The sequence below is a fragment of the Pteropus medius genome, unplaced genomic scaffold (assembly GCF_902729225.1).
Source record: "Pteropus medius unplaced genomic scaffold, Ma_sr-lr_union100, whole genome shotgun sequence".
Lineage (NCBI taxonomy): Eukaryota > Metazoa > Chordata > Mammalia > Chiroptera > Pteropodidae > Pteropus > Pteropus medius.
Window position 1 is genome coordinate 6,296,875 of NW_024356249.1, and position 21,775 is coordinate 6,318,649.

Genomic DNA, 21,775 nt, shown 5'->3' on the forward strand with positions numbered 1-21,775 from the left:
AACTTGATTATGAGCCTGGAACTTCTCCAAAACATTCATTACAGATTCCAGATGGAAGTTTTTCTCCACTGGCATATCCATTAACTGTGTCCCATCTTCTTCCTATTTTCCAGAAATCTATTGACAGCTTTTGTTCATTGGTAAATTCCCCGCCCCCATTCTTTCTTAGTTGTGGATTTAATCTTTTTTTTTTTCCTGTGAAAATACAGTGGTGGGGTCTGTCACTTTGAACCCGACGTAGTATTTAAATCTTATACGCTTGGTTAAAAATACTGAAGATGATGCAGAACATTTTAAAACAACTTTTAATACACGGCACTGAAATTCCGTGCATGGTCGGGGGAGCACAGTATTGCTTATTTTGCTACCTGAGTAGCATACGGTGAGGAGGAAGCTGCCAAAGCTGTCTTCTGTGCCTAGATAGAATAGTTTCCAAATTGCTTTCATCTCCAAAAACAAATAAAGACAAGAAATGCCAGGCTCTAATGTGCTGGCTCTTAAAAGTGCAGGATTCTTTGAGTCCCTAGGTCCAGTCTCACTGTGAGGCCCAGCTGCTTCCAGAGGTGACAAGGTGACGATCAAACTCCCTTCAAACTCCCTTCACCAGCGAAGCCACCCAGCTCAGGGCTGAACTGGTCTCAGCTGGCGTCACTGCTGTGAGGGTGGTAACGAGCAATGGCAGTAAAGGGTGTCAGATGGCTCTGTGCCTGGGGTGGCGAACAGCTTCGGCACCTTGATGTGGCATGGAGAGGTGCCAATCAGTCCCATTAGCAGCAGGAAGACAGTGGCAGGAGTAACAGCTTGTATGCGATGGCGATGACAGCAACAGTGAGAACAGGTTGGCAGGTGCCACAGACACCAGAGTAGCAGCCACTGGACAGTGACAGCAGCTACAACTGCAGAAGAAAGTGGTGACAGACTTAGGGTAACACGTACCTAACACTTTAAATGTGATATATTGAAAATCGCTTTCAATATATATAGAGTGCTACTTTCTAGGTAACGTGGTTATAAGAAAAGACTTGAATTTGCTTGAAGAGCCTATGACGAGGGGTTTCTTTCTAACACCAAGGTCAGAGGAACTTATAAAGAGCCTTTGTCACCATCTCTGTATCACTGATTCTGAACTTCAGCTTGCAAGGGGTAAATGGTTTCTAAAAAGGCTGGTATTTCCAGAAGGGCTGTACTCTTTGTTGTCATCAGGTGGCAATAAAGAGTCACAATTTATAATCCCAGGTGGTCTGGGTTACTAGGGAGATCAGAATCATGACTTTGTAACTAAACTCACTGTCTGCTTATTAAAACAATCTGAACTGAGAGATTCGATAACAAATGAAAACTTAGAAACACAACGTCATTGTAAATAAAAAAACAAAAGAATTCCCTTACATTTCTTTAGCTGTTCTTACGTTAAATGATCTGTAATGGAGTCTTAGATTCATTTGCAAAGAAGTTTCTTTCTCTTCATTAGATGCATCTATTTTAACTTTGGAATTGCTATTTCTTCAGTAGCTTACTGCAGCATAGCTCCTTTTCTATAATAAGAAAATCTTCCTCCAGTTGGGGTGGAAGTATTGGATTTTGAACTAGTAATACCTGTATCTACTCTCCCAAGTGTAATCTACTCTTTCTCTGGCTGGAAATTCTTTAGTCCTAATTAGCTCCATAATCAACTCTTAATAATTTACAAAACCACCAGGGCTACTAAAAGCATTCTTTCACTTCCAGAGGCAGTGTTTCAACCTTTTTGGCTGTGTTTCCTCAATCATAGAAAGTTGTTCCCCTTTGGAGAGAAAGAGGGAGAAAGAGGAGGAGGATGGGGAGATGGGGGGAGGCGGAGGGGGGGAGGAGAGGAAGACCTCTTGCCATTTTCTGCCATTACACTCAATTGTTATTAGGTTTTTTTTTTTTAAAAGACAGCTTTATTAAAATAATTCACATGCCATATAATACACCCATTTAAATTATACAATTCGATGGTTTTAAACATCTTTATAGATACGTGCAACCATCACTGCCATCAATTTTAGAACATAAGACAGATAACCCATTGGCTGGGCATATCTCGGTCTAGACAAGGTCTGCTTCCTTTATCAGACTAAGAGAAAGCCGCCGAGGTGGGCGTCCCACGCTCAAGAGCTCTGCTTCCCCCTGCTCCCTCCCAACTGTTCAGAAACACCACTTTGGAAGCTCAGAGTCCTCTCCCGTCCATTTGCTAGACATGGCTACGCAGCTGAGGAGCTTGTTTCAAGGCGACAGCAGTATCTAAATTAGACCAGATTCCTCTCAGAGAGGAAGTAATGAGTAAGAATCTGAAGGTGTTGTGTAAGTGACCCCGACACTAAATCTCAGCTCTCCTTCAAGTGGGTCAGGAGACACACAGGTCCTCTCTGCCTACCTGGCACTTTAAGGGGCCCCTCTACATTATCACCATGAACTCTGGGGCTCGGGAAAGGAACCTGTACACCTGTGGAGAATATGCTAGTCTTCTCCTCCAAGAGATTAGCACCAGAGTTAGCATCTCACAAGGCAGTGACGACACGCAATGCCTGAGCCTGGTCAAGGGCTCTGCGCCTACTGGTATAGGAGTCTGGCTACCCACTGCGGGTGACCACAAAACTCAAGCTTCTGTCACTAAGGATTTGACTTTCTGCTCCATAGGATCACAAGTCTCCCCGTGCAATATCTCCCTCTCACATAACCACAATCCTTATATTTTGTTTTGACATAAGAGTTTAGTAAAATTTAGACAGTAATTAATTGTGCTATCGTTTCTATTTTAATTTACTTAAGAAAAAAAAGATTCAAAGCCATGTGGGCAGAGTAGATATTTATAGCTGAGAGAGAACATGGCAATATCAATATCAAAAGCTAATAAAACTAATAATCTTTCTGTATTTACTTAGTAACGAGGACATGAATATGTGTAGTGAACAGAAGTCATAATTATTATCACATCGTAATTTCTGTTTGTAAAGAAGTGCCCAGCAGCAAAATTAATCATTCCAGTTTTAGAGAAGAGAAACGTTATGGGGAGTGTGGTTAACATGATTCCCTTAGGGCTGTATCAGAACTAGGAGGAGGTCTATTCAAACCACACGGTGACGCCCCTTCTCTCCAGGTCGCCTGCCACTGCCCAGGATGTCATTGTCTCTGCTGTGAATGTGAACCCCTGAGAGCTTCTGACATCAGCCTGCAGGAGGCATTGAGAGCATTCGGGTCCTCTCCTATCAGGATCATTCCTGGCCAGTCACTCCAGCTTCCTGAGCCAGTTTCCTGCCTTTTGATGGAAGGGGCCAGATGACACCATCTCAAAGTCCTATCTAATGAAGACTTTTTAGGTTTCTGGGAAGATAATATGATCTCAGTAAGCTGAGAACCAATCAGGACTCTTCTTAATTTCTCTCCTAATACACAGTCCTCTTTCACTGTGGTGTGGGGGGAGGGGGGGCGAGGTGGGGAGAGACAGACAGGAAGAGAGAGAGAGAGACAGAGAGAGACAGAGGAGAGAGGTGAGCTCCATTTGAGTTGGGCTTTATTTCCTTTCCTTCTTAGCATGTGAGTGAGAGAGGAGCTAAATCAATTCATATTCAAAGACAACTTCAGCTTCACGACAGGACGACAAATACAGAAACGCCGATTACTAGTATTTCTGGTAATTTCAGCAACTACTTTTAATCAAAGTGAGAGAGGACAACAAATGAATATATATTTTAAGAAGACTTTTCTTTTTCTTTGATAACAATTACTTTGGAAATTTTATTTTTATCTGAGCCCCTTAAATACTTAAAACACTTGTCATACCCAGGGTTAAAGAAAATCTTCCTTGGAACTAACTAAATTTGAAACTATATAGTACGACACACTATGGTACAAAAACTCTAGATTTTCTTAAAGGTAAGGTTTATGGAGAGAAGCAGCATCCAAAAATTATACTTTGCAAACTTCTCTGTTTAGTAAGTTTTGGTTCTTAGGAAGGTAACCTTTCTTCTGCCCATAATATCCTCCTTCCTTTTAAATCCCGCCTCTTTCACAGAACAGCTCTAAAAGTGGCTCTTCTACAACATTTTTCTCTAATTATTTAAATACACTTTGAATGATGTCCCAGCAGCACCTCTATCTCTTCTCATAAAAATGCCTTTTCATAAAGTAATTTTTAAAGTGTCTATCTTCATTAGCGCATAATAAATTCGGTATTTTATTGTCTATGCCACTCGCTTATTACTTAAATTTTAGTCATTCGGCAAACTGTTATTGGGTGTAGCAGTCATCTCTCGTTTTGTTTATTCAGCATCTGTGCCTCTTCTTGTGCTGCTTCTTTTGGGAACGGAAACCTTCCTTTTCTCTGGAACGTGCTCTGTGAGGTCTGGGTTGCACTGGTCAACCCTTCACAACAGGATGTCCAATCAGAATGCTCCATTCTTCTTGGTCACAGCAATTGGCTCAGAGATGAACAGGGCCCATCAGAGTCCCTCCGTAAGACTTGATACACTGATTTTAGAAGAAAGAGAGTCTCTCTTTCCCTTAGATTCCTAGCTATGAGTATGATATAAGTTTGGGGCTACTCTTTTGCCACAATAAAGCCAAACAGATGGAAAGAGAAGCAAGAGTTTGATGGAAAAAAAGATGAGTTCTGCTCATATAGTTTGAATCCTTGGGCAAAGCCAAATCTAACACCAATAATCCCTTGACTATCCCAGCTTTATGATCTGATATTCATTTCTTTTTGATGCAAGCTGGTTTGGATTTGGTCCGCTCCTTGCAACTGAAAGAATTCTGACAAATACATCTGATGTCTACTCTGCCATGTGCTCAGCATCTAACCTGAGGCCTGAAGTTTACACACACACACACACAATACTGGTTGCTAGGCGGTCATTAAATTCCAAAGAAAACTCCTCTTGAACTATGTCTTTCGTTATTCATGACTTTGGGTGGTCACCTCCCGCACTAAATCTGAGCTAGCCCGGTGACTTGCCTTAACCGACAGAATGTGGCTGAAGTGATACAGTGCCAATCATGAATGTAGGCCTAAAAAAGGCCTGGCAGCTTCTACTTTCATGCTTTGGGAAGCTCTAAGAAAACATATAAGATGACTTTGATGGAGAAACCACATGGAAAAGCTATGTGGATGGAGGAATTTCTGAGACTACATGGAGAGAAAGACAATGGGACCCAGCCTTCCGGCTTTCCCCTCCAGACATTTGAAGCAAGCCAAGTTGGATGTTCCGACCCCAGCTGCCCTCAGATTACAGCCATGCAAGAGACCCCAAGGCAGTCAGAGAAGAGCCGTACTGCCTAAGCCCCTGTCAACCTGCTAAACCAAGAGAACTAACATAACGGTGGTTGTTCTTGGTCCTAAGTTTTAGGATGATTTATTATATAGCAATAGATAATGGAAACAAGTGTATAGATCCAATAATGTTTTCCAGCTATGGGGAGCCAAGCTTCAGGGCATTCAATCTAGCCAATTCTGCTTTCTCTTTAAAAAAATTAAAATTCTTGATAGATATTTAAGTATTCTATATAATTGATGAAGCTAAATTTAATGTCGTTTTCTATAAAAACTTTAACAGTAATGAGTAATAATGTAAGACTCTGAACTTTGTTGACAATTGATAGAACTAAAGGCTAACACTTACTAGATTCCTTAGGTTTTACTATGTATGCATATAACAGTCAAGGTTCTAAGTTGCAGAGAAGAAATCATTGAAAGGATACTGGGTAACTAACTCACAGATGAGCCAGGAAAGACTGGAGAATCGAACTTGGAAAGGAAGCAGGAATAAACAAAACTAGGCAGTAGTTGGGATCACGGCCAAAATCACTCCAGAATCACTCTTCAAAGGCAGATTCCTGAAGATGCCACCGCCGTCGCTGCTAAACACAGACACCACGCCTTGTCCAGTTGACCATACCACAGCCACTGCGGCTGCTACTGCCTTGTGGTTCTCCATCACCCCTGTGCTAAGTGTCCCTAGCTCGCTGCTTGGGGTTTGGAGTAGGTCCATGGGACTGGCCCAGCCTAGGTCTGGCCCACACAGAAAGCAAGCCTGAAGGAAAGTGGGTTCTGCCTCTCTCGAAGACCAGATCGTGGGGAATCTCCAAAACACAGAGAGATTTTGAAGCTAGGTGGTCAAAAAATGACAAATGCAAATCATACATCACTGCTTTTATCTTCCTTTTAAAATGACTAGGTTTTCTCTACTGATAGGACAAAAAGACGTAGCTTCTGGCTTTCCCATCTTTCCTGAATATTTTACGTTCATGTAGAAAATACATAGTAGCTTCTTAAAACCTAGTTTAGACAACTGTATCAGTCATTGTATTACCGCCATCTGCAGGTGTTCTACTGACACTTTGGGGGCTGAGGTTGAGCTGAGGTTTGCACTTGGCAGTGGCCCCATACTCCCTGTGCTGTCGGGTCCAGCCATCCTCCCTAATCTGGACAAGCTCTATTGCTGCTGCCATGCCTGGTTGATGGGAAGTCCACTTCCTGTCTCTGTGGGTCCAAGGAGGACTAGGACCACTCCTAGGCAGGCCTTAGGTGTGGTGCTAAAATCCTCTCTCATCAGCCTTTGGTCTTCTTTTGTTTATCCCTGCAGGCCTACAAAACAACATCTCCTTTCAACTTCCCCCAGGGAAGATAAAAAATCGTTACCCCTCCTTTAAGCCCTTTCAACTAGGAATATCCCCCTTATCACCATTTAATAGAGTCTATAAAATCACTGAGGCTGTGGTATATCTTCTTGAAATACTAATATATTACATTGTCACGAGCTATACAGCACAGTAGCTAAAATGCAGATAGACCTGGCTTTGAATCATGGTTCTGTCATTTACTAGTTGTGCAGACCTTGGGTTACTTAATCATTCAGAGACTCAATCTTCCCATTTGTAAAATGAAAATGCTAATCCCTGAGCGCCTTGACTTATTCTAAGGATTAAATAAGATAATGTTTGGAAATCACATAAGTAGATTGCCTTATACAAAGTAGGTACTCAATACATAGTAGTAATTAGTAATAATATTAACAATAATAGTAATATTTATTTTAAGCACTTGTTACTCTCTAGTCTTACTTATATGTGTAAAAATGAAATGCCAGAATTACAGAGAGAAAAACTTCATGATGAGCATGAAAAGAAAACGAGGGGTTACAGTTAATTAGATATTCTGACTTATAGTGAGATATATTGTCATCAAGTTTTACAAGACAGAACACAGTAAAACATATATAATGCTGAAACTATAGTAAAAGCAATAGTATTCTTTGATGATGGACAGAATCTTCTAGTCTCAGGGTCAAACATCATGAACCCCAATTATCATTGCAATGAAAAAGCACAGAAGTCCCAGTCAGTATGCTTTTCCATACAGATGAATTATTGAAAACAATTCTTACTGTTCTTCTGTTTGGTTCTAAATATAAACAATAGTTCAAAGAAAGAGATGAACTGGAGGGAAAACACCGACTTCTGGTTGTAAGGGCGTGGACAGCATGATCTAGGAGATGGAGCAAATCTCTAACGTTAGAACTTAATAACAGCTCACTGATCAGGAATGGACAACGCAGATCAGACAGAAGAACTTAACATTAATACTAATTATCTGAGTTAAAAAGAAATGTGAACACGCACAGTTCATATTTTTAGGGGTGAGGCAGCCTTAGTGCCAACGGCAGGAGACCTGTGTGCGATGCTACGTCATGCTGGCTAGCGTCTGGCCGGTATAAAGTTCTCGCTATTGTATCTGCCTGGGTGAGGATCCCTTTTAAGGTAGCTGCAAAAAAGGACATTTCTCTTTCATTCTATAGGTGAGCTGCAGGTATTATCCAAGCAGATCCATGTAGGTCCTACTGGAAGAAAGAGATGCCAGGAAAGGAGCCGTAGGTTTTAGTGGAAAACTCTGTGTGTGTTCATTTAAAAATGGGAAAGGAGCTATTAGAGGCTCGTTGGCTTCAGGGCCCATAACTTAAACATATGCTATTGGTGAGGAGCCTTGAAATGCCTAAGAGCATACTCTTTCCCTCTGCATGACAAACAGTAAATATTTAAGGCTCATTAGAGAAACTGGCAAATAGCTGATAGCCAATAGCTACGAAATTTAACTAAGGCAATCAGCTCCCTGGCAGACAGATGCTTCCCTTGTTCAAATGTTAGTTATGTGTCATTATCATTTCCATACTTTCATCCCTGGAGAACCAGGAAATCAAGAAATGAAGGAAAAAAAAAAAAGCAAAATTTCTGAAAACTGAAAAAGAAAAATTCTCCCATGCTATATAATTAAAGTTAACAAAAGAAACAGACCCACTGCCACATACATGGAGCGGAGAGAAGCTGAAACTTCAAATGACTGATTTATCACAGCGAGTAATTACTTTATGTTTTTTACAAACATTTGAAACCTATTATTACTTTCACAGTGGCACACATCAACAGAAGGCTGTCACCTAAGGGAGAAATGGGGAACTGGGCTGTAATTAATTTCTGGTCGAATATATCACAAGGCCTTTAATGTTGTCAATAAAATGCTCTAGCAACTAAAAATCCCCAACCTCTCCCTCCCTCCTCTGTCCCCAGTACCCCAAAATGTATAATCAGCATCTTTGCGGATCAGACTGCCTCAAGGAGAATGCGATGCAGTCTGAATGCGGGCTGCAAAGTTGAGGCCATCGATCCACTCCTTCCCCGGACCTGGGTACAAAGAGGACCAGTCACTCAAGGGCTGGTCCTCCTCCCCTCCCCCTATCTGTCTTCTTCCTCCTCTGACTCCATCTCCAACCCAGAAAAACAGAAGTTGTGCAGTCCTTTGGAGGAACTGAATGAAACATGTCGATGCAAGGCAATGGAAATCTTTACAGCAGCAACCGAAGCCTCTATCTTTAAAGGTTAGAACACAAAGATGAAGAATGCCTCGAGGAAAAAGTGAAATGCTGATCTGAATAAAACCTTTCCATCAACTGGAAAACCACAGCATAGCAACGGAGATGAAGAGCTACAGCAGATGTGACATTTATATTTTTGAGTACCTACATGTTTATTTTTTGAATTACTATTCAGAGCCTTATAAGACCTTTATAGGTCATGTAAGAGCAGTAGCCGGCTTCAATCTCTGTCTGCCTGTCTTACTCTCCAGTACCTGGTGAGAAATGCTACAGCCACGATCTTAACCACGTAAAGAAACAGGCCTGGATTCCTTCCTTCTGTTAGATAGCTAGTCAGACATGAGTGACAGGGGGGACAAAGGAATAGGGGCTCAGTCTAGAGACCTCCCAAAGAACACCTCAATGGTAGTAGAATTCGGAGTTCATACATGCGCGCCAGGCAAAGAGTTATATAGCAGCCAAGTGCCAATCAAAATGACCTCATGTGCCAATAGCCTAGATCTGCCTTGGAACCACCCATCACAGCCCAAATATAATGCAGACCTTTCCACTTCTGGGCCTTTTCCTTTTGTGGCCTTTTGTCCTTTTTGTTGTTGGCTATTGTGGTTACGGTGATCTGTTACAGCTCTTCACTGTAACCACATGCCTCCTTGGGGCATGCTTTGTCTTTCTAAAACATACTTTTAATAAATCTTTTCTAAATCTTACTGACCTGTGATTCTTCACTGCATTGATGAGGAAGAACCGTGGAAAAAATGCTAATTCCGCGCTGCCGCCATTCTCTCTCCCCCTTCCCCGACTGGCCCCAAGGGCAACGCCTCCTCATCCATTCATACACGCATGCATCTGTTTATCCAGGGCACGAATACTAAAGTGCCTGTTATTACTGTATACCTCAGAGATATTTATCTTTATGGAACTGGATTAAAGTTAATTTCCTTCCTTTGGAAAAAAACTAGGGGTTGAGGTGGAGCTTTCGACCTCTGGACCCCATATCTCTGGCTCTACGTCGTGGAACTCTGGGCAAGTCACGTCTGCAAGAGACCCCGGAGTCGATCTTCTTGCTGAACCCTTTATTTTGTAGATGAGTAAAGGTCAGCCAAGAGAGCTGAAGTGACTTACCCAAGTTTAATGCCATTATGAGTTGAATTTGCTTACTGGCCGCCCACTAGATAAATGAAATACTATGTAGTTCACCCCTAAATTTCCAAGAACACGACTGGACTCTGCCTCAAAATAAAAATGGTGACTGCTTTGAGGGGTAGTTTTAATAATGGTTCCAGTTAATCCAGGAAAGTGCTTTCAGGTTATTTTTACTATCTGTAGGAGGTGGGGCTGGGTGGGAGACTTTCTGAAGGAGAATAAGAGTCTGAGAGAAAAATGGCCTGAATATTTTATGAGTCGCAAAGAACATGGGGTTAGGCCAGTATTTCTCCAAGAGCGTCTAAGAACAACCCACATCAGGAGCCCCTGGGCACTTGTTAAATAAAGTGCAGAAGCTCGGGCCCCGCCCTCGACCTTCTAAATCAGATTTTTTAGAGATGGACTCAAAGAATTCCACTTAAAACAAGTTCCCTAGGAAATCCTTGTACCCTCTAGCTTCGGAGAACCACTTGATAAATCTATTTGGTGTTTTAAGAGGACAGGGGGATGTATTGGGATTAATGATTGAGTTCACCAGTGGTGTGAATCATGTGCCAGTTCTAATCTGTGGCGTGGTTCCCAGAGAGTGGTGTGGGGTGTCAAATTCTATTGCTCCAAGGCAGTTGCTTGGAAGGTGGGCAGAAAACCTACAAGCAGCACAGAGAACCTAATGGCTCAGCAAAATCGGCCCCAATGGTTTTGGCATATGAGAGATCTGCAGAGCTATCTACAGTGAAACTGCTAATTAAAGTTAACTAAAGCTGCCAGAGACCAGAGCTTGATGGAAATCAAGCAGGAAAGACAAGAGAAAAAATAAAGGAAACAAATACTTGAGAGTTAAGTGCCTAATTGAAAAATGAAATCGCATTTTAATTAAACAAAGTAAAACAGAGACCCAATATTTATAAAACGACAGCCCTGATTTTATATGGTTAACAACATGCAGAGCATTTGGGGTTGGACTGAACTAAGTTTGAATCCTGACTCTTACTAATATGTAAACAGGCACTTCAGCTGGGTGTTGACCACTGGGATCAAGGCAGTTGTCTGGTCTCCCTTTGGCACGTTGAATTTGTTCTATTTAAACTGGCAAAGGTTTGTTAAGCAAAGCCGGAGGTGGGAATGGAGAGAAGGGCTTTCTGTATACGATGGGACAAGAAAAAGGGTGAGGGAGGAGCTGGGAGGAAGTGTGGCCTTGATGTGGTTTCTAAGGAGCTGTAGCTCTGTTTTCACGGCTGTAACAACTGTGCCTGTTTCTTACTTTTAAGCGTCAAAACTAAACATTATATCCTTATTTAGAAAACAAGAAAGGTCAGCTTCCGGCCTCAAGTTTTTCAGTAAGAACTCTAAGAGAGTCAGTAAATAAATGATCACTCTGGGCTTTAGTCACAGAACAAGCTTAATATCTTTTTAGTACAATACAACACTTTGCCGGCAGAAAATGGCTTCACTGGGTGAATTAATTTAATTTCCTGACTCTGATGACTACGGAGGTACTGCACAGGATATAAATAGTCCAATTTGATGAGAGATTTTGGACAAGTCACTTCTGATTTCCATTCCCTAGGATCTTTATTGGAAATAATAGCACCTGTCACCTACACTAATCCCTGAATCATTCCAGTGGCAGCATACGTGCTACAAAGGGAAGCCTGCCGTTGTTGGCCAGTAACCCCTAAATTATACGTTGACACTATATATGTACAAGGTCTGGTAGTATTAACTGAGCATAACCAAAATAAATCTTACTTAATCAAAGCCTCACACATGAGATATGTTTATGAAAAATCAAACACAAATACTAACAGGTATTTTTTTGAGAGCATTATAACTACTCATTGCTTTGGGGTACTTCTTTGGGGGGGATATACAAACCAACAGGCGTACACACCTGCCTTCAAAGAGTCCTAATTAAACAATTAATTAGAGACCAATTAATTGTTAGAACCATTAGTTCTAACCTACTATAAGTACAATTAATATAAAAAGATCAGAAGAAAGTGAGATGGTCAGAAACTGGGTAGCAAAGTCAAATGAAGGTTTAATTAAGGAGATGTAATAGTATTTAAATCTACTTATATAAAGATCTTTAAATTTTCCCCTCAGAGATTGAGCCATACAAACTTCTGTTTTATTATTAAACTTTATTAACTGGCACAGTTCCTTCTACCAAGCAGCAAAAGCTATTTAACCTATTGTGTTTTTCAGTTTACTCTAGGCCCCCAAGAAAGTCAGGGCTACCTTTGCATCACCATCAAATCTAAGAGCTATAACAGAATTTTGGGGGGCATCATCATTAAAAGAATTTGGGTAGCAGAGTAACCTCTCCTACAAAGTTAATCACAAATCCACATGGTTAATAATCTGGAGTCAAAAACCTGGAGTATTACAGGGAAAGGCTGGAAAATGGGTAGGTTACCCCAGAATTGAAAAGACAAATAAGAACAATGGCAGACAAAAGCTGGGAAAACAGAGAAAAAGGTGTGAAAATATTTTAGATTTTTTTTTTAGACACAAAATTGCTTTTTTAGCAAGGCACTCAAAGAAAATTTTATTTGATGGGTAAGGGCATTTCAGCCAAGTCGCCTCTGAAGCCTAATTCAGGGGCAGTGCCCATTCTTTAGGAGACGGAGGAGACCACAGATGTTCATTTGTCTGGATGTCCGTGGGCGTTTCCAGCAGATGGCAGCATATCACTGCTAATCCCTCTCTACCACACTACACTCTGGTCACTGCAAACAGGAAAACCTATAACCTTTCCTGCAGAAAACCAAAGTAATGATCCTGGAATGATAGGTTTGTAGGAAATAAGTCTACCTAAACAGCTACCTGGAAGGAATTCAACATTCTCAGCCATGCCAGAGATCATTCTCGGCCTTAGTGAAAGTACAAGGTCAAGGACAAAGCAGAGGTCGGAACTGATAATATTTAGCTTCTAGGCTGCCTTTGTCATTCACTCTGTCACCTTGACAAGGCACTTAAACAGTTTACTTCAAAGAGGAGCTGAAGAAGTTACAATGTAAAGATGTTTTAATTTACTGGGAAGTAAGATGTCATATCAATTTATGGGAAATTACCATTTCAGTGCGGGCGGCACTTTCATGCTCCGATCCCTCCCGGCCCTTGTACCATGGGAATTCCTTCCCTATCCTCTTCGGGGTTTCTCTTCCTTCTCATGCCCTAGACATGTTGGTGTTACCCAGGGGACTGCTCTCCATCCAGAGTGTATATTTCCTCTAATGTTTTTAAACAACAACTCTATGCTGATGATTCCCAATTCTGTTTGTTCAGGCCAGGCCTCTCCCCAAAGCTTCTTTCTTACAATATCCCGTTGCACATTAGACATGTCCGCTTGAGACATCACAGGCATCTTGCACTCATCATGTCCACTGATGACCTTACCTCCATCACACCTACTCTTCCCTCCTCCTGCAGGCTTATCTTATTTGATGGTCTGTGACCCAGCTAGTTATCCATGTCAGAAAGTGGAGGGTCAGCCTTGATTTTTCTTTTTCTTTACTTTTACTATTCAATCACTCTCTAAATCCTGCTGATTTTATCTCCTTCTTACTTCTCAAATCTGTCTCCTCCATCCCCACCAGCACGGACCTAGTTCAGGCCCTAAATGTCTCTCTTAACAGTCACCTTCCAATTGGTCTGCAAGGCTACCAGTTTTATCGCTCTCTAATCCATTTCCTACACGGCGCTGAAACAGTGTACTCGGAATACAAATCTGACCGCCTCGTTTTTCTGTGTAAAAGCCCTCAGTCACTGACAGGGTAAAGTCCAAACACCTTAACGTTATCACCCACGAGTATTTACTGCATGCCTACTACATGCCAGGTACTGCTCTAGGCCCTGTGGCTATAGAAGTGATAGTCTTTGCCTAATGAAGCTCACATTCTACTTCCAGTAGGGCTGACAAACTGTTTCCAAAAGCGCCTGCTCCATTTAATATTCCTACAAGCAATGCAGGAGGGTTCCAGTTTCTCCACATCCTCTCCAACATTTGGATTATAGGGTTATAGCAATCCTAGTGGGAGCAATGTGGTATCTCACTGTGGCTCTGATTTGCAATTACCTAATAGTGAATGATGGTGAGTATCTTCTCACGTGTGTATTGGCCATCTATATATCTTCTTTGGAAAAATGTCTATTCAAATCTTGTGCCTATTTTTTTAAGTAATAGATTCCCCCCCCTCAATAATTTTACAAATTATTGAGAAAAATTGAGAAGATAGTACAGAGATTTCCTACATAACTTACATTGTTTTACTGTTTTTAACATCTTATTTAATATGGTAAATTTATCGAAACTAATGAACCAATATTGATATATTATTATTAACTACAGTCCATAGTTTATTTGCATTTCCTTAGTTTTTACCTATTGTCCTTTTTCTGTTCTAAGATCCCATCCAATTATCACATTACATATAGTAGTCGTGTCTTCTTAGGCTCCTTTTGGTTATGACAGTTTCTCAGCCTTTCCTTGTTTTTAATGACCTTGACGGCTTTGAGGGGTACTGGTCAGTATTGTGTAGAATCTTCCTCTCTTGAAATCTGATGTTTTTCTCATGATTAAATGAGGGTTGTGGGTTTTAGGGAAGAAGATCGCTTAAGTAAAGTGTCATTTTTATCCCCTCATACCAAGTGTACATCTGTCAATATGATTTATGTATGTTGATGTTAACCTTGATCACCTGACAAATGTAGTTTGTCAGATTTCTCTGCGATAAAGTTACTTTCCTCATCCTGTATGTGTTCTTTGGAAAGAAGTCACTATGTGCAGCCTAAACTTAAGAAGTGGGGAGAGTTAGGATTCCCTTCCTTTAGGGTAGAGTAGCTACATGAATTATTTGGAATTCTTCTGCACAGGATATGGTGTCTTCTTTCTTCTCATTAACATATTCAATTACTTAGTTACATCAGCATGGATTCATCGATATTTATTTTATACTTTGGGTTATAATCCAATGTTACTTTATCTAATTTTCTGCTCAAATTGTCTGACCTTGGCCATTGGGAGTTCTTTCAGTTGGTTCCTCTGCCCCTCTGACCCATCCCCATCAACGTGTTCTCTGTGTGTGTGTTTTTAGTGCTTCCTTACTTTCTGGTACAAGATGTTCCAGGCTCCTCTTGCATGTTTCCTGCACCGGTCATGGAATTATCCATTTCTCCTAGGAGCTCTGGTTGCTTTTATTGGAGAACAGAATTAGAAACCAAGATCTGGATACGTGGTGTGCTTGTTTCTATTGGGGTGCCTTTACTTGTTTTTTATTTATTTATTTTTTTAATTTGGGTTATTTGCCTCTGTATTATTGAGTTGAAAGAGTTATTTATATATTCTAAATACAAATTCCTTTATCAGATATATGATATGCAAATATTTTCTCCCATTCTACTGGCTGTCTTTTGACTTTCTAATTCAACCTCTCGTTGAGTTAAACAAATATGGTATATCGTACTTCTCCATATAAACCTAGGTTCAGAGGAGGTATTTCAGGCAAGATTTTTTCTCCTTTGATCCCCAGGGTACAAATGGTTCATTCTCTACCACTGAGATCTTTCTGTTGGAACACAGCAAATGTTCCTATGTATGGACAATATACATAGGAAACGCAGGGCTTCACTAGTTAAATGAACATACATAAAACAGCTCCAAAGCTAACTTTGAGTTACTGGAATGGGGGTTGGGAAAGGGAGGGGTGGGGCACCTAAGAGCAGACACTGCCCATCATTAAAAAGGAAACCTTAGAGCTAGTATTCTTTTAGAGGGATCACAATCCTGCTTACTGATGAGAAACATATATTGAGTACCTAAGCTGGGAAGCACTGGGCTTTCTTAATGACCATCCAATGAGAAAAAAGAAGCTGCCAATTTGATTTTATATATCACATGAGAAACATTCTACTTGTATTCCCTACCAGGTAACTGAGGAGTGAGAAGCCTGTTCCCAAATACATTTAAAGCTTGTTCATATACTAGGCAAATTGTGTAGGGAAGATAAAGGAATGAAAACCGAAGCATTGCAGGCTTTTTGTGAGGCCTACCAGCAGCCAGTTCTCTGTCCTGAGCTAATTTAATCTCAGCAGCATTTGACACAGATGAAGATAAACACTTAAAACACTTACTTCACTTCTTTCTGGGACACAGCCTCTCCTGGTTATCTTTCTACTTTATAGGTTGCTCCCTTTCTACTTTATAGGTTGCTCCCTTTTTGCTGATTCCTCAATAATCCAACATCTAAACAGTGGAGTACCCAGGCTCAATTCTCGGACAGCTTCTCTTTCTTTCTTTACTCGTGGCCTTGTTGAGCTCTCTCTCACCTTCACTCTGTCTCATAGCCTTAAATCCCACCTATATGCTGATGATTCCCAACCTCCTATTTCCAGCCGAGATCTCTTTTCTGAACTCTAGATTTGTAAATCCGGCTCTCTCTTCTTTATCTCTATTCAGATGTCTAACACGCATCTTAAATTTAGCATGTCCAAACCCAAACTCTTGATATCTCCTCCCTATTGGCCCCATTGCCCCTCCCCAATAAACTCAACCTGTCTTTCCAAGTGTCTGGCTCGTTTTCGTTTCAGTAAATAAAAACTCTATCCTGTGAATTGCTCACAGCAAAAAACCTCGAGTCATTAGTTCACTTCCAATCTCTCAGGATATCCTGTCAGCTGTACTATAAAAATAAATCCTAATCTGACCACTTCTCATCCTCTCCACCGCTACCATCTTGGTTTGAATCACCACTATCTTTCACCTAGATTATTGCAATAGTTTTCTAACAGCTCTGTCTGCTTTTGCCCTTGCCTATGACCTCCTATTCCCAATCGTCTATTTTCAACAGAGCAGCCAGTGATTATTTTACAATATAAGGCAAATTATGGCACGTTTTTGTTCCAAACTCTAAGAGTTTCCTAACTCACTCAGAGTAAAAGCCAATGTCATTATAACGGTCTTCAAGATCTCAGCTTCTTAGATTAAACCTCTGACCTCATATCTTATTCTTCCCCTTGCTCGTTCACTTCAGCCATACTGGCCTTTCTGCGGTTCTTCAAATGCCAAGCATACTCCTCCCTCTGGTTTCCTACTGTTGGATTCCCTATCCTGATATGTTTTTCCTCTAGATAGCCACGTGGTTTGCTTTCACTCTTCCTTTAGGTTTGTCCTCAAATATTACCATTTTTTTAAGGAATTCCATGAACACTCTAAAATTGTACATTTCATTATACCCTGGCATACTCAATTCTCCTTCCCACGTCTGTTTTTAACCATGGGCATACATATGTTTTACTTATTAGTTTGTCTGTCTTGCCCCACAATATTGTAAATTCCATGAGGGCAAGATCTACAGAGAATGCATACTCAGTAAATAGTTGTTGACTAACTGAGTGAACAGAAGCGTGAGGAAGCTTTCTTACGTGTTAGAACTTCTCCCCTTACCACTTCCTGAACCTTAGCTTTAATTTCCTTAGGTTTGTCAGATTTTAGAATAAGTGACAGTGTCTAAAGACAGCCAAAATTAGAAGAAAAGCAAAGAGAGATGAAGGCTTGAAGAAGAAAAGCAGAAAACAGAGGTGACGGGAGAGAGAAAAGAGAAAAGAGAAGCGATGGTAATGGGAGAGGCAGATACACAGGGAAAATGGAAGGGGAGGGAAGAACTAGGAAGAAAACTTTGGGATATTCTTTTTGAGTAATGGCTTCACTTAGGCTACTAAGACTGCCAGGTCCACCTTGGGGACTTCAGTGCCCATTCAGACTTCTCCTGTTACATACTCTGCTTGGACTCTGCCCCAGTGACTCGATTCTGGAGAAGCCTAAGACGGCTCAGGGTAAGGTGATCCCTGATGAAAGGTACAACTGCAAAGCTCCTCCACTTTCTAGTTAACCTGCAGTCATTTTCCGGAACAAAGTTGTTTTTGTTTGTTTGTTTGTTTGTTTGTTTTTTAGTGTGAAAATTAACAGTGGGGTCAAAAGGGTCAAAACCACAGCAGCAGAGATCATTACCAGAGGTGACAGGGTCTCTCTGTAATTTTGGTGATCATAAAGGTCATCTTAATCCTTTGCTCACCTAAGATTTATCTTCCTATTAGAGATGAGAGTATCAGGTGCGTATACAAAGAGACAGACAACAATACCATAAGCAGAAGAATCAACATAAATGGAATTGCTCCAGAACCCTCATGTTCTTTCTTTATTATGGAAAGGGTGTTTATTTTCCACTGGCCAGGGAGGCCACGGAACTGAAAAACTACAAGAGCCTTGCAACTTCTTGTTAAATAAGTTTTCTGACACATGGCAACTAGTGATTAATTACTGTGTTAGAAGATAACATTCCTGTAGAGATTTGCTGGAAATACAGATGCTGTCCATGCTTGATTAGGCATTGCTTAAGGAATGCTGAGGCACACGGCTCCAGTCTATTATTTCTGGCTATTTTGGTATCGCTGTTATATTTACTTTACATAGCTTCAAATTCAGTAGAATTGATGGAGCCCATTTCGCAAAACCTGTTCCTAACAAAAATAAGAACAGAAAAAAAAAATAAGGCTATGAAGTTGGCCTATGTATGTGTGTATGTATGAGAGCAAGAGAAAATGAGGGAGAAAGAGTCTAGAAAGAGTATGGACAAATTATTCCTTTTTGTAACACTTTCTTTTCTACAAAGAAAGAACTACAAAGGATAGCCTCAGTTTCTCACAAGCTTAGGAGAAAACTGATCCTTGTCAGCTGATTAAAATGTTCAGGGCCTTAAAGGTAAACTAAATCTTGTCATCATCCAAGCCCTTCGCCAACACCAAAAGAAGCCCTAATTTGATATTTATTCATTCATCCAGTACACATGATGAGAACTTACTCTGGTCCAGGCACTGAGGAAACAGACAGGAACAGTCTCAGCCTTTTGGAGCTTACAGTATAGTAAGGAGATATCTTCTGAGCCATGATCAGAAGAACTGAGTCACCCAGCGCTGCATGTTTATGCTAGCCTATTTCCCGTTGGAATCCACTAAGAGTAAAGAGTAACACTAGTAGCACCTGGCCCAAGTGGTCACATTTCAGCTCATACACACTTCCTTGAATATCATTTACAAATCCAACTGTGAAACCCATGACTTAGTTGCCATCCAATTATTTCCTGAAGAAACGCTTCGTTGGCACACAACCCACCAATGCCAACCTCAATACCGCCCAGTCAACAGTTCATTATTCAGATGCATGTTTTTTTAGTATGTGTCTGCGTCTCATACAATCTGCCAAAAACTGTGTTAATTTACTTATTTCAGCTAAGTAAAAAAAATCATTTAAAGAAAGATGATTGAATTTAGGAAATTATATTCCTCAGAGAATTAGTAATGCTTCTCTATATCCCTCAGGCCTCCATGTTCTTAAGTTCCCCTTGTCAATGTTATTATGAGACTAATTCAATAATGAGATCATTCCCCATAAGAGCGACCAAATAAATGCAACATTCAGTCACACCTGGTTTCTCTAATCTGAGCAAGAAAGGCTTTCCATCAAATTCAGCCTAACATAGGGAATTTAATGAACACACACACACACACACACACACACACACACACACACACACACACACACGTAGGGAAAAAATAAGACAGGGAAGAGGGGACAGAAAAGCAGAAAACCAGGGTAGCAATGGAACAACTGAAGTGATAGACTGGAGAAGGTTGAACACGACGATGTATGGTTATATGACTCTAAAACCACGATCCTAGCACATACACTTTAATAACTGTCAAAGTAACATAATACTTCATTCTTCCCTTAAACGCCTCGAGAATTCTTTCAAATTTTCTCGAATTTTCAAGGAATCAAAATAGCAAGCAAAAAGACACAGAAATACTAAATATTAGGCAGGAGCATTCTGGATTATTAAAAATAAATAACTTTCTGGGCATAAAAAAGTTTCTGGAATAATTCACCTAGATATAAATTTAGCAATAAAGCATGGAGATACCATAATCATCTATCCTCTTAATCAACTATCCTCTTCAAAACTGTTTAAGCTTTCATTAAAGCGCCAAAGGTCTGATGATTTATGTAAGATATAGTGTTGAGATCACATGAAGAGAGACTAAAACTAACTCTCAAATTTGAAAATGTATGTTGTATAAAAAATTAAAAATTGAGATCAGCAAACTTAGAAAAGGGAAAATGAAAGTGTTGTTTAAAAGAACCTTTCGTTACACAAAGGGGAGCATGGATAGTGAAACCCAGTGAAAACAGGAAGAGCAGATGGGTTTCAATAGAGACAAGATACAAGAGATGAGCAAATAGAGGTTCATGTAAAAATACATTCAACAGGTGTTCTTTATAATGAGAGAAAAAAATGAAAAAAATCCGAATGTCTATAAATTGTCAAATGATTACATAAATTATGGTTCATTTATACCATGGAATTAAAAAGTAATATTTTCAGGCATTAAATAATATTTGCAAGGAACATTAATGGATATGGGAAAGATCATATATTCAAAGAATATTATTGATATGAGAAAATACAATTAAGTGACTATAAGACTACATTAACATAGTTTTAATTTTGTAAAAAGAGAAATCACATGCGTGCGCATATATGAAAACTTACCTATACTCACAGAACACGCACAAAAACCAGTAGAAAATTTACCAAACATCAATCTCTAGATTGAAAGTTTATGAGTAATGTTTATATTCTTCTTTGTATTTTATATTACATATTTTACGCCAATAAACATATATTACTTTCATAAGTTACTGGAGTTTTGTAGTAAAAAGAACTTAGGATAGACAATAGGAAAAATTACCTAAGAGATATTAAACATCCAATAGCATTTTACAGCATTTCCTTCTCTATGACTAAAGAACTATTTGTTTCATTTTTCCCTTTTTTTGAAATTGAAATATAATTGACATATAACATTATATTAGTTTTAGTTGTATACCATAATTATTTGCTATATGTATACATTGAAAAATAATCACCACAGTAAGTTTAATTAACATCTATCACTCGTTTTTTTTTTTAAACTAACTTTTTAAGAACAAAGAGTCCATTTTTAAAAATGACTTTATAAGCAATGAGGTCTTGGCTTTGGTACAAGGAACCAAACTCAATCTTCCCTCTTACCTTGCAAAGTCCAGGTCTGCCTCCCGCGACATGGTGATATTGGTCAAATTTTGCTGAAGAACAAAGATGTTCCTACACATTTTCTTGATGCCAGACTCACTGATGCGCCTGAAGTACTGGGCACCGTTAATGAGGATGCAGGAGATCAAATGTCCGAGGCCTGAGGGATCAGCACAGCGCAGTGAGGGGAAAAGAGGAAACTGATCAGTGCCATCCTGCATAAGCGGACACACAGGATTTCTCTCTTCTAACCCTCCACAAATTTAAATAACCAAAGAATACACATCTCTGATGTTGCACCAGCCGATCTCAAAACGTTTTCAGAGTATTTATACATTGCCCTAGTACTTACCAAATGGGGACACTTTGCTGGCAACAAGATCTAGCCTATCTACAGCTCCAGTATTGCCATATATACCTAAAGCCACCAGGCCAGGGCTTAGAGAATATACCAGGTTGTTATAAACTATTAGAGTGCATAGGAACTCTTGTTTTTCCGTTACAGGTATTTTGGGAGCAGAGAAGAACACATGTAAATACAATGATCTGTTTGGCTTCCTCTTCCTCCCACAAAACAGATAGAGTACTTTTAGCTCAAAAGTTGACTGGGAA

The 21,775-nt window shown here is 40.1% G+C and overlaps 1 protein-coding gene across 1 annotated transcript in view; it reads right to left on the reverse strand.

Moving 5' to 3' along the window:
- EXOC4 (exocyst complex component 4) overlaps nucleotides 1–21,775 on the reverse strand; it is a 640,998-nt gene that overhangs the window by 27,057 nt on the left and 592,166 nt on the right. The window contains exon 17 of the mRNA XM_039860921.1: nucleotides 21,164–21,323. Coding sequence (XP_039716855.1) covers nucleotides 21,164–21,323 — 160 coding nt within the window. The remainder of the gene's footprint in view (nucleotides 1–21,163; nucleotides 21,324–21,775) is intronic.